At 38.5% G+C, this 20,316-nt stretch overlaps 1 protein-coding gene across 9 annotated transcripts in view; it reads left to right on the top strand.

The window, feature by feature from the left end:
- ALMS1 (ALMS1 centrosome and basal body associated protein) overlaps positions 1-20,316 on the top strand; it is a 208,613-nt gene that overhangs the window by 182,770 nt on the left and 5,527 nt on the right. For 7 of the 9 annotated variants that reach the window (XM_043918385.1, XM_043918386.1, XM_043918388.1 and 4 more), the window contains 4 exons: positions 11,963-12,080; positions 14,138-14,341; positions 14,791-15,020; positions 15,725-15,908. In XM_043918385.1, the coding sequence (XP_043774320.1) occupies positions 11,963-12,080; positions 14,138-14,341; positions 14,791-15,020; positions 15,725-15,908 (736 nt within the window). Of the gene's footprint in view, positions 1-7,601; positions 9,407-11,962; positions 12,081-14,137; positions 14,342-14,790; positions 15,021-15,724; positions 15,909-20,316 lie in introns of those variants that run through there. The other 2 variants (XR_006343632.1, XM_043918389.1) reach the window with 2 other exon arrangements.

Consider the following 20,316-nt stretch of genomic DNA (forward strand, 5'->3'; position numbering starts at 1 on the left):
CCTGGCCAAAGAGGGTATACAGTAAACCATTCTGGCTAGGACAGAAGGAGCTATTTTTTCACTGGGAACGTGTCTCCACTTGGGAGACAAGTTATTTCTCCTGGGCCGCTTATTATAATCAGTCCCTTTTCTGACCAGTGGGATATTTTGAATTCAGGTGACTCACCTTTTACCCTTCTGTATGATCCTTTGTGTAGGAAGAGCTTTGTGTGGCTCCCTAAATTTATTCCCAAGTTGTTTCTTTAGACATCATTTCTGGAATTTTGTGGCATGAGTTGAGTCTGTTCCCTAGATTCTGAATACTTTTTTCACTTTTTGATGGTTTTTGTTTGTGTATTTCAGTTATTTGAAAGAGGTTCATTAAGCCTGTCTCTGTGCTATCATATTTTCCAAAATCCATTATCTCTTTTCTTAGGTTTTTTTTTTCCTCTCTTTCATATTCACTTTCTTCTTTTTCTGTAGGCTTCTTCTCAACTAAAACTGTGCTTCTCATAGACTGTAGTGGAGGACTTGCCTGTCATGATAGCTTTTTTTGATGCTTCAACCACTTTACATCTTTCTCTTCTCTTTAGTAACAACTATTTTTGTCAAAAAAGATATTATTTTATTACTTTTGTATATGTAAAAGTAAAAATATAACTAAATATAAAGAGTTTAATACATAAAATATAAAGACCTTGGAAATCACCCATAATTCTCACCATCCTGAAATAGTCATGATTAACATTTTCATAAATAAGCTTCCAGGTTTATATTTTATGTTGCACACACCTACTGCTTACCTTGGATCTGCTTAAAGGGCATTCTAATGAAGCTAAATATCAAATGAAGAAACCTCCATGACAGCATAAAATGAGACTTTTATTACTGTCCAATTAAATGTTTATCAGTGTTTCTTACATTTTTATAAAACTGATTTCATATTAGTCTTCACAATCATTTTCATATATGGAGAAAAACAACGGTCCAAAAAAATGAAATCATACTATGTATATTGTTTTGAAACTCTATACTTAATATATCATAGACATCTTTCTATGCCAATAAATAAAGATTTATTAGTCATTTTTAATAGCTTTATGAGTTCCATTGTATAAATACAATATTTAGTTTTAAGGGTTTTTTTGCACTTTATCATAATTTGCACTTTGGTGAGTAGTCTTGGTACATCTTTATGAATTTTTCTTTCCTAGAGATACATTTCTAAACATAGAATTTTGGGGTTACCAAGTACTTACATGAAAAATGTTTAATCCACACTACTAAATTATCCTCTTGAAATGTTGATTCAATACCTGCCAGGAGCATTCTTGTTAATATTTGCCACATAGGCCAGAAATACGGTATCTAGCCTGGTTGATCACACCTGCTGAGTTTTTATTTTCTTTTCCGTATTCCTTTTTTGAGTTGCCTATCTCATCTTTAACCCAGGTGTCCTTAGGTATGCTAATGCTTTTTCTCCCTGAACATGCGTATCCAGGACATGTCCATGTGAGGGTTTAAGAGTCAGTAGAAGGGAATAACTACAGGTGCCTGCTTTTCTTCCCGTCTTCCTTTGATTGCACCTGCTCGCTCTTTGACTCTCTCCCTGTGCCTGTCTTTGCTGGGTCTGTGCAGGCTCCCCCCGCGCTCTGGAATTCATGCTCTTTCTTAGGACAGTATCTCTGCACTCTGTCTACATCGGTGTTCTTTCTGCCTCTCTGCACCCACGTTCTGTTCACTTGTGCTCCCTTCCGCCCCACTTCATGCTGTCTGTTGTCTCACTGTCTCTGCCGTGTATCTCCTGTGAAAGCTACTTTCCTTCTCTCTCTCTCGCAGGTTCTTGCTCTGCTTGTCTGCTCTCTCCCTCTCTGTTTTTCTTTTCCCCTCTCTCACTGTCTGGTTGTATACTGGGGGTCAAAGAGAAGGAATAGTTTACTACTGTCAGTACAAAAGAAGTCACATTCAGTTTTTGTTTATGAAGAAAAGCTAAAGATGAATGCTTTTTCTGTATTTTTGACCTCTCATTATTTCCAGTTGCCCATGTTACCAGCGGTTGGGCAAATGAACAACATTAACTACCAAGGAGACATCCATGAGAGAATAAAATGATAGCTTTAGTAGTTTTTAAATGTTTACTGGTGTTTCTTACATTTTTATAAAACAGTCTAATATATTACTCTTCACAGTCACACATGTATGGAGAGAAACAACAGTCAAAGGCAGTATATTTGAACCCAAGGATAAATTTCATTATATGTTGAGATAAAAAGCAAGCTGTAACATACACATGTATTTATATAGCTGGAACAAAAATATTAGCAGGTTATTTTAAGATTGTGGGTTTATACATTTTTTCTTTTTAATTTTTCATGTTTTTTTAAACAAGAAGTATTTTCTAATATGAAACCATAAAAAAAATTTTGTGGCACTAACTAAAAAGTGACCTCAGCCAGACTGAGCAAACAAACAAAACATTAGTTAAGAGCTGGGAAACAGAATTCTTAAGCTTCTCATTGTGTTCTAGTTTCTGCCTAAAGTGCCTATTTGAATTCCAATCTAAACATCATAAATCCTTCGAGAAGCAGAGTAATAGAATAGAATTAGAAAAGTACTATACACAGTTTTTATGCCAAAATAAAATAAATTTTTAACTTCAGCTGCCAAGGATTGAGTTAAGTATACTCCTAGGTTCATGGTGTTTCTTTTAAAAACTTGATTCCCGCATCCCATCCTCATTCCTCTCCTCCTATATGCAACTGGCCTATGTAAATACCTTTTGACTTAGAAGTGAAGTGAAGTTGCTCAGTCGTGTCCGACTCTTTGCAACCCCATGGACTGTAGCCCACCAGGCTTCTCCGTCCATGGGATTTTCCAGGCAAGAATACTGGAGTGGGTTGCCATTTCCTTCGCTAGGGGATCTTTCCAACCCAGGGATCCAACCCAGGGATCGAACCCAGGTCTCCCGCATTGCAGGCAGACGCTTTAACCTTCTGAGCCACCGACTTAGTTCTTAGAAAATATATATTCTTTGGTTATCATGTATTTTCAGCTTATATAAAATGTATATCATTATTTTTGTTACTTTCATTAAGTATTGTATTTTTAAGATGCATCTATAGTACTATTCATACATCTAATTCAGGTTTCTAATCATTGCACAGTCCTCCATTGAGTGCCTCTAACAGTTTACCTTTCCCTGTAATTAACACCCAGCTTGTTGTCAATGCCCAACAATGCAAAACCCCAGCAGTGCACATCCTTGTTCATATTGCCTTATGGACCTTGTGAGGCTATCTTTGGCACATAAATCCAGAAGTGGAATTCTTGGATCATAAATTATATATATACATAATTTTCTGCATTAATACCAAATTACTTTCTAGTCTGTATTTCTACCTGCAGTGCATGAAAATTCCTTTATTTTGATTTTTCAGTCAATAATTTATAGTTTTGCCAGATTAGAAATACAAGTTTCTATACTATTGAAAGGTTAGGGGTTTTTGGTCATTTTTAATTAAATGTTACTTTTTGTGAGAGTCTACCCCATCTCCACTCTGTAATTTCCAAGGGAAGAAAGAGTCTGTCAGAGACTGCCAACATTACCGCTGTGCTTGCAACCAGGATGCATTCATATGTTCATCCAAATATAATATGAAATGTGACAAAAGTACAAGGATGGAATATTTTAATTGTTTTTTATCAGATTTTGATATAACAGATAAAATAGAATTTAATAGCAGTATTAACAGTGCTGATTTAAGATATCTATATAAAACTTTATTCCTAAAACACAGCATTCACAGTTATTCCAAATGCCCTAGGAATATTTACAAAGATTTACTGTACACTTAGGCAAAATATTGATAAATCCCCAAAGTATATTACTAACTAAGCTTATATTCTCTAACCACAATACAGTAAGGTTGGTGTTTAATGCCTGTAATTTTTTTTAAAGAAACAATTTAAAATATTCTAAACTTTTGGGCTATAGGATAACTAAAAATTGAGATTGTAGAATTTTTTTTTCATTAATGAGAGTCAAAGCAATATCCAAATCTTACAGGATATGACTAAACCTATATTTAGAGGAAAATATAGAGCCTTTAATATTTTAGTTGAGCTAAATTCAACTAGGAAATAATTTTTTAAAAGTAAGCATTCTAAAAATCAGTCCCCCAGATTGATCAATATAACCAAGATCTTCCTCTTAAAAAGACCAAATCTTTAGTTATTGTGACTGTAGGAAAAGGGTCAGTGTTAATAGGTTAGAAGGATATAACTCCAGTCAAAGATGTGGTTTTCTTAAAGAAGATTACTATGTGCAACTTTAGGCTGATATATTTTAAAACCTAAATTAGATGGATGATTTTCTAAGAAAATATCTAAGTAGGTCATTAACAACAGAAATTTAAAAGACCATCAGTAAATCTATAGACCTTCCCACCCCTAACTATGTGCCCTCCAGAAAGTTTGTACAAATATATGTGTCCACCAACAAGATGAGGGAATGTTTCTTCAGTCCTTTGACAGGTTTGAGTAGTATCAGTCCTTCTAATATTTGTGAATCTGATGTGTGAAAAAACTCATTGCTTTAAATTACATTTTTAAATATTAGATTTTAGAGGTTGCTTGTTACATTTCTTATTTTGAGAATTAACTTCCTATATACTTCGCACATTTTTCTCTGAAGAATTTTTATTAATTGTTGAGTGTTAACTATATGATATTAATCAAGGGTATGGTAACGCACTGCAGTATTCTTGCCTGGAAAATTCCATGGACAGAGGAGCCTGGCGGGCTACATACAGTCCATAGGGTCGCAAAGAATCGAACGTGACTGAGCACGCACTGTCTAAAACCATCTAATGGTGTGATAGCATTGTTGTATACTCAGCTGTATTTGTCACATGCTGAGAAAGGTCTCTCCATCCTCGATTATAAGAAAGCATTCTCCTTGGGGTTTTTTTGTTGTTTTATCATGTTAGGGTAGAAGACAATGTACTTAAATCCTTAATCCATGTGGAATTTATTTTGGTGTGTCTAGGTATAATTTTATTGCCTAATATTTAGCTAATTGTCAGATTTTTAAATAAGATAGTGATATTCACAAGTTAATTTATGAGAAAAATTAATATTGTTTTTAAGCTGAGCTTTAATCAGTTGGATTTGGTAATTAATAGCCATGGTTCTTTTGAAATTTCTGTCCAAAGCAACTAAAATCCTATGTGATAAGGTAATCAAAATGGAGCGATAAGAAGAGGAAACTAATTCTGACTTATGAAATTTGGAGTTTTATTTATTAAACTTGAAGTTGGATCAGGGCATCCAAGTGAAATTGTCTAAAACCATAGATATATAAGACCTCATGAGTGGAATAAAGATTTTAGAGCCATCCATGTAAAGGTGATCATAATCCTTATAAATACTAAAGCCAAGAGGAAAGATCTGAGAGAATGCAGAGAAGAAAAAAAGAGTGAGAGGACCACTTCCAGACCATAATTTTTGAGACTCATGTCATCTATCTCTACCACCCTCTATAAAATTTTAATGATCATTTTCTAACCTTCTAGTTTTTCCCATATGTTAATTGAAGTCTTCAGCTCTTGGTTTTCTTTCTTCTCTACCCCAAACCCAACCATTATCTGGAAAACTTTACTGTCCTGTTAGAGATTTTTAACCTCAGTTCTGATGACAAGTACTGCTGCTACATTTTAACTCTAGAGTCTCATGGCCTTACTTTGAATTTTGGCATTATCCAGATTCATTACATCTCTGCCATCTTTATTCATTTTTGAATGAAAAGAAATTTTCTGAGGACGTTTCTGCAGGCAGAATACATTTTTAATTTAGGGGGCAGGATATTTTACAGTTAGCATCTACCATACTTGCAGAAATAATTGACCAGTTCTGATTTTCTAGTGGTGAATAATAGTTCTCACCTGAGGTCTGCTTAAGATTTAATCTTGCCTCTCAGAATTAAATCTATGTTAAAATGTTATTTTGAGGGCACAGACTTTGTGATTGTGTCATCTTTTACTGGTTAATAAGTTTTAGTATTGAATCTACAGTTGCCAGTTTGAGCTGCACATATCTAAAAACTTCACAAGAAAAACTGTCTTTGGGTGCTATTGACTATTTCTGATTTTTACTCTGCTTTATCAATGTGTATCTCTGGTACTAAACTTCAGTAGTTATAAATGAGAAAAGTATCTCTCAGCAGGCACCTTGCTGGCAGAAGGTCAACAGTAACAACCTTCATACATGAAGAATAGCCATATAAAGTTGTGTAAGAAAACATAGACTTTTTCCTACATGTGATATGTTTTCCTAAGCTCAGTTTCCACCTGAAAAACAAGTATTTGAAAACCTTTTTTTTCTGGGTCTATCTGATGGTGTGTCTGATCAACGAATATGGGAATGAATTTCACCTAGATTTTAATTAAGAAGCACAACAAAAAACCTGAAACATCTCTGAGATGGTGGAAGTTACCTTTTTCCCAGTTGTAATCAGGCATCAACAGGTGAGTTCACTCTCGCAATAATAGAAATTAAAACAGAAGAAGTCAGCCAGTATGTATCTCCTTTCAACTCTGCAACAGAAACTTAAAAACCATGGTAGCTGGTAATGTCATTTGACTTGTAGTCACTTAAATCTTTATGTGTAAGCCCAACTGCAGTGAACTGAGTGGGCTGATTCACCTCCAGGCCATGAGGGATGCTGAGATCACTATAGGAGATGCTTAAGACTCTCCCTTGGACTAAGGAAGGTGGGTTATTGTGGGTTACCAACAGCATCTGTAAATGAATTCAGCAAAAATTACGTTCTGTCCCGTGTTGGGTCCTCAGCACAGATTGTCAGACACAGTGCAGGGCTGTGAATTGTGATTACTGTTTGAATCTGAGGAAGTCACATGGCATGACTGCATCATTCTGACCATTCGCACTTAGCTCTGCCGTGGTGTGTATACAGTGCGACCATACATACAGTATCCGGTGCCCACGTTTCTGTTAGGACTGTTCACTGTTGTGTGAAAATGACGCTGTTGGTACCTTCCTTTGTTCTTGTATCCCTGGTTCAGTAACAGGAGATAGAAGACCACCAAGCATGAGCAGCATTTTTTCTCCAAATAAAGATTTCATAATCTGCCTGTATTTCAGTTTGCATACATGAATATACACATTTTATAGCTTTCTTGAGGTGTTTCACACACCACAAAATTCAGCTATTTTAAGTGTACAGTTTAGTGGGTTTTAGTATATTCACAGCAATGTGCAACCATCATCCCAATTTAATTTTAAGGTGTTTTCAATACCTACCATAAATACCCTATACATATTAGCAGTCATTTCTTCCAATTTCTTGCCCCTTCCCTGGCTGTGTTACTAATCTGCTTTTTTTCCTCTCTCTCTTGAGTTCTTTATTCTAAACATTTCGTGTAAATGGACATAATATGTGATCTTTTGTGACTGGCTTCTTTCACTTAATATTTTCAAAGTTCATCTATAATGTAGCATGTATTCATTCCTTTGTATGACCAAATAATATTCCATTGTATGAATATACATATTTTACTTAGCTATTCATTAGTCAATGGACACTGAGATTTCTTCCACTGTGGGGCTACTATTAACAGAGCTGCTGCGAACATCCATATACAAGTTTCTATGTGGACATAGCTTATATTTCTTTGGGGCATATGCCTACAAGTGGCTAGACTATGGATCATATGGTAAGTCTATATTTAACCATCTGAGGGACTACCGGATTGTTGTGCAAAGTATTGTTTACTATTTTGCATTCCAGGCATCAATATGTGAAGGTTCTCATTTCTCCATATCCTTGAAAACACTTGTTTTTGTCTGGCCTTTTGATTTTCACCATACTAGAGGGTTAACTAGATATATCTGGTTGAGCAAGAATTTATTTTTAGACTATTTTCTATTTTTAAATGTTTACCTTTTTACAGGCAGGAATGAACTTAATCAGAAAGATTTAAACTGGAAGCAGAAACATGCATACCAAGACTCCTCATTTAATCAGAAGTAAACGTGTGTTCTTTCACACCCAGTGGTGCATACCATGACCAGTTGTGTACTTTGGGAGTGCAGGAGGTCCTCAGACTTGTTCTTGGAAAGGACCATCCACACTCTGCTGCGTCTGCCCCATCAGGTGCTCCAGCCTCTGCTTCAGCAGCTCCACCACTCACTCACTGCTCATTGGCATCTCATTTCATTTGTCTAGGCACTAGTTGGCAAAGGTTTTGATATTTTAAGAAGATCCAAAATCTGCCTGTATTAGATTTCCTGACTGTTCCTAGTTCTGCCCTCTGAAGGCACAGAAAAGAGATCTAATCTACATCTCAGGCCCCCACTTCCATCCCTGAAGTATTTTCTCTCAGGTCTTCTTCACTCATTGAACCACTTCTCACAGGTAGATCCTTTCTACTCCACTTTCCTAAGTTGGGAGCTTCTGGTTCTATTTGTTGATATCCTGTTTTTAAACATGTCCCTTTGAATTACATATGCTGTGCCTCAGATAGTGACAGCAGATTTATCATCCTCCTTTCTGTAAACTAAACTGGTAAAGCATCTGCCTGCAATGCAAGAGAACCGAGTTCGGTCCCTGGATTGGGAAGATCCCCTGGAGAAGGAAATGGCAACCCACTCCGGTATTCTTGCCTGGAAAATCCCACGGACAGAGGAGCGTGGTAGGCTACAGCCCATGGGGTTGCAAAGAGTTGGACACGACTGAGCAACTTCACTTTTCACTTTCTGTAAACTAGAACACTTCTATGGCCTAACATATGTTTTACTCCTATCTCATCAAAGCCATTAAACCTTTATTGAAGGTTCCTTATTTTTGTTTTATTTATTCTCATTTTTTAAACTGATAATACAATCACATGGTACAAAATTTAAAATATTTAAGTATTTGATAAGGTATCTCCCCTCTCCTGTTCCCTCGGCACCCATCTTTTCAGAGTTACTCATATTACTAGTTCTTGCATATCTTTAGGGATTTTTAAACAGCTTTACTGAAGTAAGTTTACAGAGCCATGTAGTCGTCACCACAGTTCAGTTTTAGAACACGTGTCACCCAGAAAAGTCTCATACCTGTTTATAACCAATTCACATTCCCAGCCCAAGACAAACTCCCGTATTCCTTTTTTCTGCATATTTCATATAAATGGAGTTATATAATAGCTAGTCTTTTGTACCTAGCTTTTTAGGGATATTTTCGAGATTCACCCTTATAGTACGTGTCAGTACTCCTTATTGCTGATGAGTATTGTGTGGCTCTGCCACATTTTGTTTATCTGATTGCCAGTTGTTGGACACTTGGATTGTTTGATTTTGGGGGGTGGAATAATATGAATAATACTGCTATGAATGTTTGTGTAGAAGTTTTTGTGTGGACCCAAAAAATTTTATGTGGAATCATTTCTTTTGAGTATATACCTAGGAGTGGAATTGCTGGGTCATATGATAAGTTTATGTTTAGTTTTTAAGAAAATTCCCAAGTGTCTTCCAAAGCAGCTGTATCATTTTGCGTTCTCAACAGCAGGTTGTGAAGGTTCCAGCTTCTCCACTTTGCTGCCAGCACCCAGCACTGCACATCTTTCTGGTCACAGCCGTCCGAGTGGGTGTAAGGTGGCATCTCACTGTGACTTCAGTTCGTTCCCCTCGTGACTGATAGTGCTGAAATCTTCTCATGTTTATTGGCCACTCTTATATCTTCTTTGGTAAAATATCCATTCAAATCTTTTGTCCATTCCATATACATGCAATATCTCACAACTTATTTAGACCTTTAATTTCTCCCACCAGTGTTTTATAGTTTTCATTGTACAAGCCTTGCACTTCTGTTGTTAAATTTATTCCCTGATATTTCATTCTTGTTGTTGCTACTGTGAGTGGAGTTTATTTCCTTAATTTTATTTTCAGATTGCACCTTGCTAGAATATAGAAATACAATTGATTTTTTATCTTGTTGACCTTATATTCTACAATCTGGCTAAACTTTTTTATTTGTTTTAATACTTTGTAGGTTTCTTAGTGTTTTCTACAGATAGCGTCATGTCATCTGCAAATAAGAAGTTTTACTTCTTCCTTCCCAATCTGGGTTCTTTTCTTTCACAGGTATTTTGTACATGAAAGGCAAGTAACTGTATATATTGCATATATTTTCTTCCCTTTTCACAAAAATGGCAGCAAACTCTGCTTTTTGTATTTGACAGTTTATATTGAAAGTCCATTTTAGTGTGTAAATTATTCTCCCCTTTTTTAAAAAACAGCTGCAGAAAAATTATAGTGTATTACCAGTCAGTCAAATCTGCCTCACCACACTTTCATACATATTGGTTTAACATGATCTTTGTCTCCTAATTTTATATTAGCTTTTTACATTTTTTTGCGTCTAAATCACTTGGTCTTTGTAACACTTCCATAATTTCAGGAATGCAGCTGTTCCCTTTTCTAGATGGGAAAACTGGCAACAGAGATTATGGCTTGCTCAAGTAAAGACAGCTAGTAAAGGGAAGATCTGAGACTGGTTTAGGTATTTGGATTCCAGACACACAGCTTTTTCTACTGTATCAAAGTTATTGCCATTCTTCCTGCCTGATGCGTAAGGCTTTACAATTATCCCTTGTTTGATTTGGCCTATCATTCCTATTATTATTAGGGATCCTGACAGCTGTTTAGGCCCTTCTGGATGTTTTATATGGGAAAGCTGGGTCCATCAACTTATCCTTCAGCCCCTATAACTCCATCTTGCCCTCAAGTATGCTATGAGAAGTTTTGTTGTTTTATTCAAATCTAGTTCTCTGCTATGTAGTTTGGTCTACCAGTTAAATGACCATGTCTACTAGGAAAAACAAGGCTAAGCTGACAGGGTTTTATTCTGCCTGCTTTAGTGAACCTTGGCTAAAATTTGCTGATCTTTTTTTTTTAACCTGGATATGCTTGCAAATAATACAATTTGTGATACATTCTAGAATTTTACAGGTCATCATTTTTAAAGCCTGCAGTTTGCTATGCTTATCTTTTAAAAAATTAATTTCCTGTCTCCAGACATTTAACATAGCTCCTCTGCTGCTGAATCTGTTGCAAGTTCCCTGAAGGTCCTGAAATATAGTTTGTCTAGTTCAGGGAAGGAGACACTCTGTTTCCTTTCCTGACTTGGGCTTCAATTTACTCTACCAAACGTCCTTAATCAGACAAGCACCTGGCATTTATTCAAAATGTAGATTCCCAGACCCCTCACTTACAACCTCCAATTCATTGTTCTGGGTTAGGACCCTTCCTCAGGAGAGTGCTGTGATGAACCAGTTTAAGAAATATCATTTTATATTAATTTTTTTTTTTTTTACTGTATTTTGGTAATCTTTTGCTTATTCACAAACATTCCACTGTCAGCTCCCTTCATTGCTCTACTTGCTCTGAATATAACTAAAAAGCCTTTGGGGCTCAAATATTCAAGTGCTTTTTGCTATATTCCTCACATTTAGGACTTCTCATAGGGCCTTTAAGCTTTTTGGCATTTATCCTTGAATAAATGCCTAAGTTGGATCTTATTGGAAAGCACTCTCTGCAGTTCACTGCTCAACCTCTTTAGTTATCCTCTGCCCTCTTTCTTATCAGTTTTGTGGTAGTGTCACTTCAGAATTTCATTCTTAAGACACACCAGGCTAATCTTTGTCTAGCACCCACTTCAGAGTCTTTTCAAGTCCTGGGAACGTACCCAGTCTTGGCTTAGCTTCTTAAAACAGCTTGAGCCCTTATCTAACTACAGCATCCACCTCTCTATCACAAAATACGTAGTAGCATGTTCACATTGCTGCAAGCTTCCTGGCAATGTCATCTCAACCATTTGAACTGGATTAGAAAGGGCTCTTGGTGACTTGTATATTTCTTATTCTGTAGGTATCTAGGCCATTGACCACAAGTAATGGTAACAGGATCTCTCTTGTTTTTCCAGGTGGCAGACCATGTCTCTTCTGACTCTGTTTCATCTTCTACCAGTAGTTTCTGGAGCTCAAACTCTACCCTTTGCAACAAGCAAAATGCACATATGTTAAATAAGGGCGTACAAGCAGGTAAATTAAACATTTTCATTGAAATATTAATATAAGTAGCTCTTTAACCTGTGATAAGACACTCACGTCACTCACAACAAAAGAAATGAAGATTAAAAATATACTCAAGTATATTCTAAATATACTCAAGTATATTCTCTGGTGGTCCAGTGGTTAAGAATCTGCCTTGCCGTGCAGGGAACATGGGTTCAGTCACTGGCCGGGGATCTGAGATCCCACATGCTGCAGCGCAGCTATTGAGCTGGCACACCACAGTTAAAACCTGGAACAGCCAGAATGAAATAAATTAGTAAATTTTTTTAATTAATAAAAAATATATACTCATGCCATTTGTCACCTGTCAGATAGACAAAAATTTAAGTTTGATAGCAAGTTTGTGGGCAAGCATGTAAGGAAATAGGTACATTCTAGTTGGTGTGTAAGTTGGGAGTGCAGCCCTTATGACTAACAACTTGGCAGTCTCTGTCAAAATTACTTTGACCCAGCACTTTTACTTTTGGAATTTAGCCTATAGATATATGGTGCATATGTGTAAAATGACAAATGGTTAATGACAGAACTAACCTCTGAAGTATTGTTTTATTACAAGCAGAAAAGTAAAATCAACTTAGATGTCCATCAGTAGCTAAATTGTTAAATAAATTATTGTATATCCATACAATGAAGTCTTTGGAGAAGGAAATGGCAACCCACTCCAGTACTCTTGTCTGGAGAATCCCATGGACCAAGTAGCCTGGTGGGCTACAGTCCATGGGGTTGCAAAAGAGTCGGACACAACTGAGTGGCTAACACACATAATGAAGTCCTACATAGTATGAAGTAGCTTTTGCTACTAATGTGTCAAGATCCCCAAGATACATAATTAAAAAGAAAAAGCAAAGTACAAAATAGTATGTAGCATGCTACTACATGTATTTGAAAAATGAAGAGAATTGCTTGAATGTGTGCAGAAATTCTCTGGAATCACAGGGTTATAAACTTAATGGAGAACAAGAATGGGAAGGAGGCTTCTCACTTTATGACTTCCTATATGTTTTGATTTTATAAAACAGAAATGAACCTGCCCCTTGATTATTTTTCCCTTCAAGTCATGTCTTTACGTCTGTTAACCTCTTCCTCACCTTGGTGACTGTGTTTACTGTCCTTCTTACTTGGGATCAGAACTGAAATCTTTTTCCCAGTGACTCCATGTTAGTAGTGCTTTCCCTCTAGTATCTAAGCTGACAGAAGTGAGCTCCTCCCACAGACACACACATCTCCATCTCTCTGCCCTCGTATTCCTTGTCTTCTCGCTCTCTTCTCTTCTCTTCATCCCACTGAAGAGGAGGCAGTAGCCTGCGGTTCTCAAACCTTAAAATTTTTTTAATTTACTGAAGTGGAATTAAAAAAAACTAGTGGTAATAGTTTAGGCAGCAGTGAAACTACCATTCTTTATGCAGACCTCATAATAAGAAAAACATGTATATCACTTAACATAGTTTAGGATTCTTTCTGATGGCAATAAGATAAAATACAACTTAAATTTGTTCTTAAAAATGAGATATCTCACGTATCTGAAATTACAATAAAACTTTGAAGATGCTTGATGTAGTAAATCAAATAATGTGATTCCAAAACAGTTTATATCACCTTTCAACTCTGATTGCATTGTCTTTTTGCTTATACTCATTCAGAGCACTGTCTTCAACAAATATTTTTACATGATGATACTTGTTAAAAATGTGTCTCGATGATTGTTTTGACTATTTTACCAGATTGATTTATTTATTTACTTTTTCTTTTGGCCACGCTGCACAACATGTGGGATCTTAGTTCCTTGACCAGGAATCAAACCCATGCCCACTGTAGTGGAAGCATTGAACCCTAACCCCTGGCCCACTCGGGAATTCCCTATTTTACCAGATGTAGTTATGAAGATTATAGATCTCAATTCTTTTTCTTTACAGAATAGAAAATAAATGATTAATTCTTTTCAAGTTTTCATTTACTCACTTAAATGCACCTGCCAACTAAATCTCAAGGCTTTTCTCAGAGAAGTCTGTGATCTTTACCCTCAGGTAACTTGGAGATTGTGAATGGTGTCAGAGAAAACACTCGAGATGTTGGAATGACTTTCCCAACTCCAAGTTCTAGTGAGGCTAGAGTAGAAGAGGACAGTGATGTGACTTCTTGGTCAGAAGAAAAAATAGAAGAGAAGAGGCTCCTTACCAGTTACCTTGGGGACAAAAAGTTAAAGAAGAACAAGAAGAGCTGCTGTGAAGGTCAGCTTCTAAGTCATGCTTTCTCAGTAGAAAAACTTGTGAATTTCCGTTCTCTTGCAATGCTAGGATTCTTCGTTTCTAAACAACTTAATGTTGACTCCGTCTTCCCCCCGCACCACCTTGGCCCATTTTTAAAGTACAGTCATCTCTCTATATCTGGAGGGGCTTGGATCGAGAACCCTTCCTGAATACCAAAGGCTGTGGATGCTCAAGTCTTTTATATAAAATGACCTAGCACTGTCCCTCAAATGCAGGGATTCTGCATGCATGTATTACAGAGGGCTGACTGTATTTAATGCTACAGTTAGAGTCTATATACCTGCAGTAAGCAGACTCTAGGGCATTTTGCTGGCCCCTGACAGCTGATTCCCTGAGAGCCTATGTTATGCATATGTTTCTGATGAGAAAAATGAAAAATCTTTTTTCTTTCTTAAAAATATTTCCTATAGGAGTTTCATGGTTTGTTCCTGTGGAAAATATGAAGTCTGGTCCTAAGAAGGAAAACATGCCCAAGCTTCATGGCCCTGGTGTCTCCTGGTTTGCACCAATAACCAACACCAAACCTTGGAGGGAGCCACTGCGGGAACAGAACTGGCAGGGACAGCACATGGACAGTCACAGTTCACTAGCCGGCCCAGGCAAAGATACACTGAAGCCATTTGTGAGAGCAACCCTCCAGGTACAGTGAGATTGAATTAATTTTAGCTATATGTTTAAGGAGGAAGAAAGGGTAAACCTGTGACTTGGCATGCTGAAGTATAGTCATGTGACCCTTGTTTCTGGCACCTCCACAGTTAATCTGTTCTCACACTCATTAATCAAAGTCTGCCTTACTGTTAGTGTTATAAATCACGTATCACCCTCAGTATCTGAGCAGGGCAAGGCAATAGAAGGGAAGATGTTGTGCAGCTGCTCATTGGGTTTGTAGGTAGATATCTGCACGTGGAGTGTAGTAGAGGCCTGATGTTTGCATCAGTCTTATATTTGTTCCTCCATTTATATAACTCCTATTTCTACTTAGCACAGGGTCTCTTTTTTATAAGTACTTGGGAGTCAAAGAAAATGTTATTTAAAGATGTATTTCTTTGAAGGGAAATTTAAAATCACACAGTGAGCCAAACCTTATCCCATCCACATTGGGGAGAGTTGTAATCGCCATAATCTTAGTTCTTGACTTATTCCAAAGGCATTTCTTTGATCCCTCTGATTTTCCTACTGGAACTCTGCTACTCAGGGAGTTGTTAGATCATCCTTCAGCTCTAAGTATTTTCTGTAAGTTACAAACAGGCTTTCCAAACCTGCTGGGCAGGTATGGTTTTTTTAGGCCCTTGGAGAAAAGACTGCATCATTAATATGAGGTTGGGGGCTTTTTCTTCTCCTCAGGAATCACTTCAGCTTCACAGACCAGACTTCATCTCCCGCTCTGGGGAACGGATAAAGCGCCTGAAGTTAATAGTCCAGGAGAGGAAGCTGCAGAATATGCTACAGAGTGAGCGGGAGGCACTGTTCAATACTGTGCAAGAATGGCAGGGCTACCGGGACCCCGTGCACCTGCTCCGTAAGAGAGGTACGCTCTGCCCGTTCACTTTCCGATTGCTTGGTGGAGAGGGCAAGGTCTGCTTCATGCAAGGTGGCACTGCTCAATGCCAGACCAGTTACAGGTCAGAAAGAGACTTCTGCTTGTTGAGACTCAAATCTCCTTAGATAGCAGAACCTGCCTAATTAAGCTCTCAGCACTTCCATGATCCAGAAAAGCACAGTTAATCTTGCCCTGTCACTACATCTTAAAAATGAGAGAGTGTGATGAGAATGGGCACTTGGCTTGCAGAATCTTAGTTCCCTGACCAGGGATTGAACCCAGGTCCTCGGCAGTGAAAATGTGGGGTCCTAACCACTGTACCACCAGGGAATTCCTGAGAATGGTGTTTTTAAAAACCAGCTCTGTCACCATAAGCAAGTTAGTTCCAAAAGTATAATGTTTTGATGGGGCTTGCTTCCCTCAAAAGGTAATAGTAATAATAAATACTTATATAGCTCTTAGGTTTTGCTCAGACATTATTCTTGTTTAATGCTTGTAACACTTCTCTGGGGTAGATACTATTAATATCCCTGTTTCACAAATGAGAAAACTGAGGCAAAGAGAGATTAAGTATCTTGCCCAAATGGATTTGAACCCCAGTGGGCTGGTGCTAGACTCTGTGCTCATAACAATTATGCTAGGTGTAATATCTCAATAAAATAATATGTGAAAGCTGTGAAAACTGTAAAGTGCTCCCTAATGCTTTAATCACTACCTTACCTGTAAACAGGTCAGTGTTTCAGTTCACACTGTTTAGTCTGTGCCACAGTGTCCTGTCTTCAGGAGCCTTAGGCTGTTGTCATGGTCATCACCGTCTAACCCTGGCTTTGGCCGTTGCTCACCAGCCTGCACTGCCAGCTCGGGGTAGGGGCACAAAGTCCTGGCTGCTCCCGCTCACAGTTCTAGAGCAACACATCCTTCCTTCTTAAGACACAATCCTCTGTTACCAGTCCCCTCAGGGTCAGGATCGCCTCAATGGATCCTTTGCCCAGAGTCACAGTTGTCAATTGAATGAGACCAGGTTCAGCATAGCAGAACGTTAGCTTTATACACTGATCACAGAACGGAGAAAGGAGAGCTCATGGTTTTTTTGTTTTTTTCCTTTAAAGATTTTTTCGATGTGAACCATTTTTAAAATCTTTATTGAATTCATTACAATATTGCTTCTGTTTTACGTTTTGGTTTTTTGGCTGAGAGGCATGTGGGATCTTAGCTCCCCGACCAGAGATTGCACCCTCACCCCGTGCCCTGGAAGGTGAAGTCTTAACCACTGGGCTGCCCGGGAAGTCCCAGTAGAGCTCATGTTCCAAAGAGGAGCAGAGTAAGGGAACTGAAGGGTTAGAGGGCAGATAGGTTGATTAGGGCTTGAGGAAAGGGGCGGAGATTTTCAGGGGCAGCCAGGGCATGCACAATCATCCATGGTCCTTTGCACATGGTAAAGATTGTGCCTCAGTTCAGTTCAGTTCAGTCGCTCCGTCGTGTCTGACTCTTTGTGACCCCATGAACCGCAGCATGCCAGACCTCCCTGTCCATCACCAACTCCCGGAGCCTTCCCAAACTCATGTCCATTTAGTCGGTGATGCCATCCAACCATCTCATCCTCTGTCATCCCCTTCTCCTCCTGCCTTCAATCTTTCTCACCATCAGGGTCTTTTCAAACGAGGCAGCTCTTCGCATCAGGTGGCCAAAGTACTGGAGTTTCAGCTTCAACATCAATCCTACCAATGAACACCCAGGACTGATCTGCTTTAGGGTGGACTGGTTGAATCTCCTTGCAGTCCAAGGGACTCGCAAGACTCTTCTCCAACACCACAGTTCAAAAGCATCAATTCTGTGGCGCTCAGCTTTCTTTATAGTCCAACTCTCACAACCATACATGACCACTGGAAAAACCATAGCCTTGACTAGACAGACCTTTGTTGGCAAAGTAATGTCTCTGCTTTTTAACATGCTGTCTAGGTTGATCATAACTTTCCTTCCAAGGAGTAAGCATCTTTTAACTTCATGGCTGCAGTCACCATCTGCAGTGATTTTGGAGCCCGAAAAAAATAAAAGTCAGCCATTGTTTCCACTGTTTCCCCATCTATCCCATGAAGTGATGGGACTGGATGCCATGATCTTAGTTTTCTGAATGTTGAACTTTTAGCCACTTTTTCACTCTCTTCTTTCAATTTCATCAAGAGGCTCTTTAGTTCTTTTTCACTTTCTGCCATAAGGGTGGTGTCATCTGCATATCTGAGGTTATTGATATTTCTCCCGGCAATCTTGATTCCACCTTGTGCTTCTTCCAGCCCAACATTTCTCATGATGTACTCTGCATATAAGTTAAATAAGCAGGGTGACAATATACAGCCTTGATGTACTCTTTTTCCTGTTTGGAACCAGTCTGTTGTTCCATGTCCAGTTCTAACTATTGCTTCCTGACCTGCATACAGATTTCTTAAGAGGCAGGTCAGGTGGTCTGGTATTCCCATCTCTTTCAGAATTTTCCACAGTTTATTGTGATCCACACAGTCAAAGGCTTTGGCATAGTCAATAAAGCAGAAGTAGATGTTTTTCTGGAACTCTCTTCCTTTTTCGATGATCCAGTGGATGTTAGCAATCGATCTCTGGTTCCTCTGCCTTTTCTAGAACCAGCTTGAACATCTGGAAGTTCACGGTTCACGTATTGCTGAAGCCTGGCTTGGAGAATTTTGAGCATTACTTTGCTAGTGTGTGAGATGAGTCAATTGTGTGGTAGTTTGAACATTCTTTGGCATTGCCTTTCTTTGGGATTGGAATGAAAACTGACTTTTTCCAGTCCTGTGGCCACTGCTGAGTTTTCCAAATTTGCTGGCATATTGAGTGCAGCACTTTCACAGCATCATCTTTTAGGATTTGAAATAGCTCAACTGGAATTCCATCACCTCCACTAGCTTTGTTCGTAGGGATGCTTCCTAAGGCCCACTTGACATCACATTCCAGGGTGTCTGGCTCTAGGTGAGTGATCACACCATCGTGATTAACTGGATCGTGAAGATCTTTTCTGTACAGTTCTTCTGTGTATTCTTGCCACCTCTTCTTAATATCTTCTGCTTCTGTCAGTTCCATACCATTTCTGTCCTTTATTGAGCCCATCTTTGCAAGAAATGTTCCCTTGGTATCTCTACTTTTCTTGAAGAGATCTCTAGTCTTTCCCATTCTATTGTTTTCCTCTGTTTCTTTGCATTGATTGCTGAGGAAGGCTTTCTTATCTTTCCTTGCTATTCTTTGGAACTTTGTGCCTAGCAGAGTTTGTACAGAGTTAGTGCCCCCTTTGGACAGAGACCTTAGCTTGTTAATGAAGCAAAAGTCAGTTTTGGACACTTCCAGGTTGCATCTACACAGGCTCGTTCTTGTGGTCAAGGCAGAACCGGTTTGGGGCAGTTGACCTCTATATATCTCTCAAAGCATGTATCTCAAAGTCCAGCTGTGAGACATCTCTGCCAAATGCCAGGTACTTTTGAAATGAACACAGAGATAAATCAGGGCAAATGTCCAGCTCTCAGGGTCTGGTATGGAAACATAAGTCACAGGTCCACAGTTTTTAGGGGCTGATATGGTGACACCACTTGATACTCAACCATAAAAAAGAATCAAATTTTGCCATTTGGAACAGCATGGATTAATCTGGAGGTTATTATGCTTAGTGAAATAAGTCAGACAAAGATAAACACTGTTATTATATCACTTATGTGGAATCTAAAAAATACAACAAACAAAGGTCCATCTAGTCAAGGCTATGGTTTTTCCAGTAGTCATGTATGGATGTGAGAGTTGGACTGTGAAGAAAGCTGAGCGCCGAAAAATTGATGCTTTTGAACTGTGGTGTTGGAGAAGACTCTTGAGAGTCCCTTGGACTGCAAGGAGATCCAACCTGTCCATCCTAAAGGGGATCAGTCCTGGGTGTTCATTGGAAGGACTGATGCTGAAGCTGAAACTCCAGTCCTTTGGCCACCTCATGCGAAGAGTTGACTCATTGGAAAAGACCCTGATGCTGGGAGGGATTGGGGGCAGGAGGAGAAGGGGACGACAGAGGATGAGATGATTGGATGGTATCACTGACTCGATGGACATGAGTTTGAATAAACTCCGGGAGTTGGTGATGGACAGGGAGGCCTGGTGTGCTGTGATTCATGGGGTTGCAGAGTCGGACACTACTGAGCAACTGAACTGAACTGAAAGAATATAAGAAAAAAGAAACACCAAAAAAAAAAAGAAAAAAGAAACAGTCTCACAGATATTGAGAACACACTAGTGGTTATACTAGTGGGGAAAGGGAAGAGGAGAGGGTCAAGATAGGGATTAGAGATTCAGACATAAGTAAGCTACAAGAATGTATTGTACAGCACAGAGGATAGAGCCAATATTTTATAAC

Source organism: Cervus elaphus, chromosome 11 (genome assembly GCF_910594005.1).
Source record: "Cervus elaphus chromosome 11, mCerEla1.1, whole genome shotgun sequence".
NCBI lineage: Eukaryota > Metazoa > Chordata > Mammalia > Artiodactyla > Cervidae > Cervus > Cervus elaphus.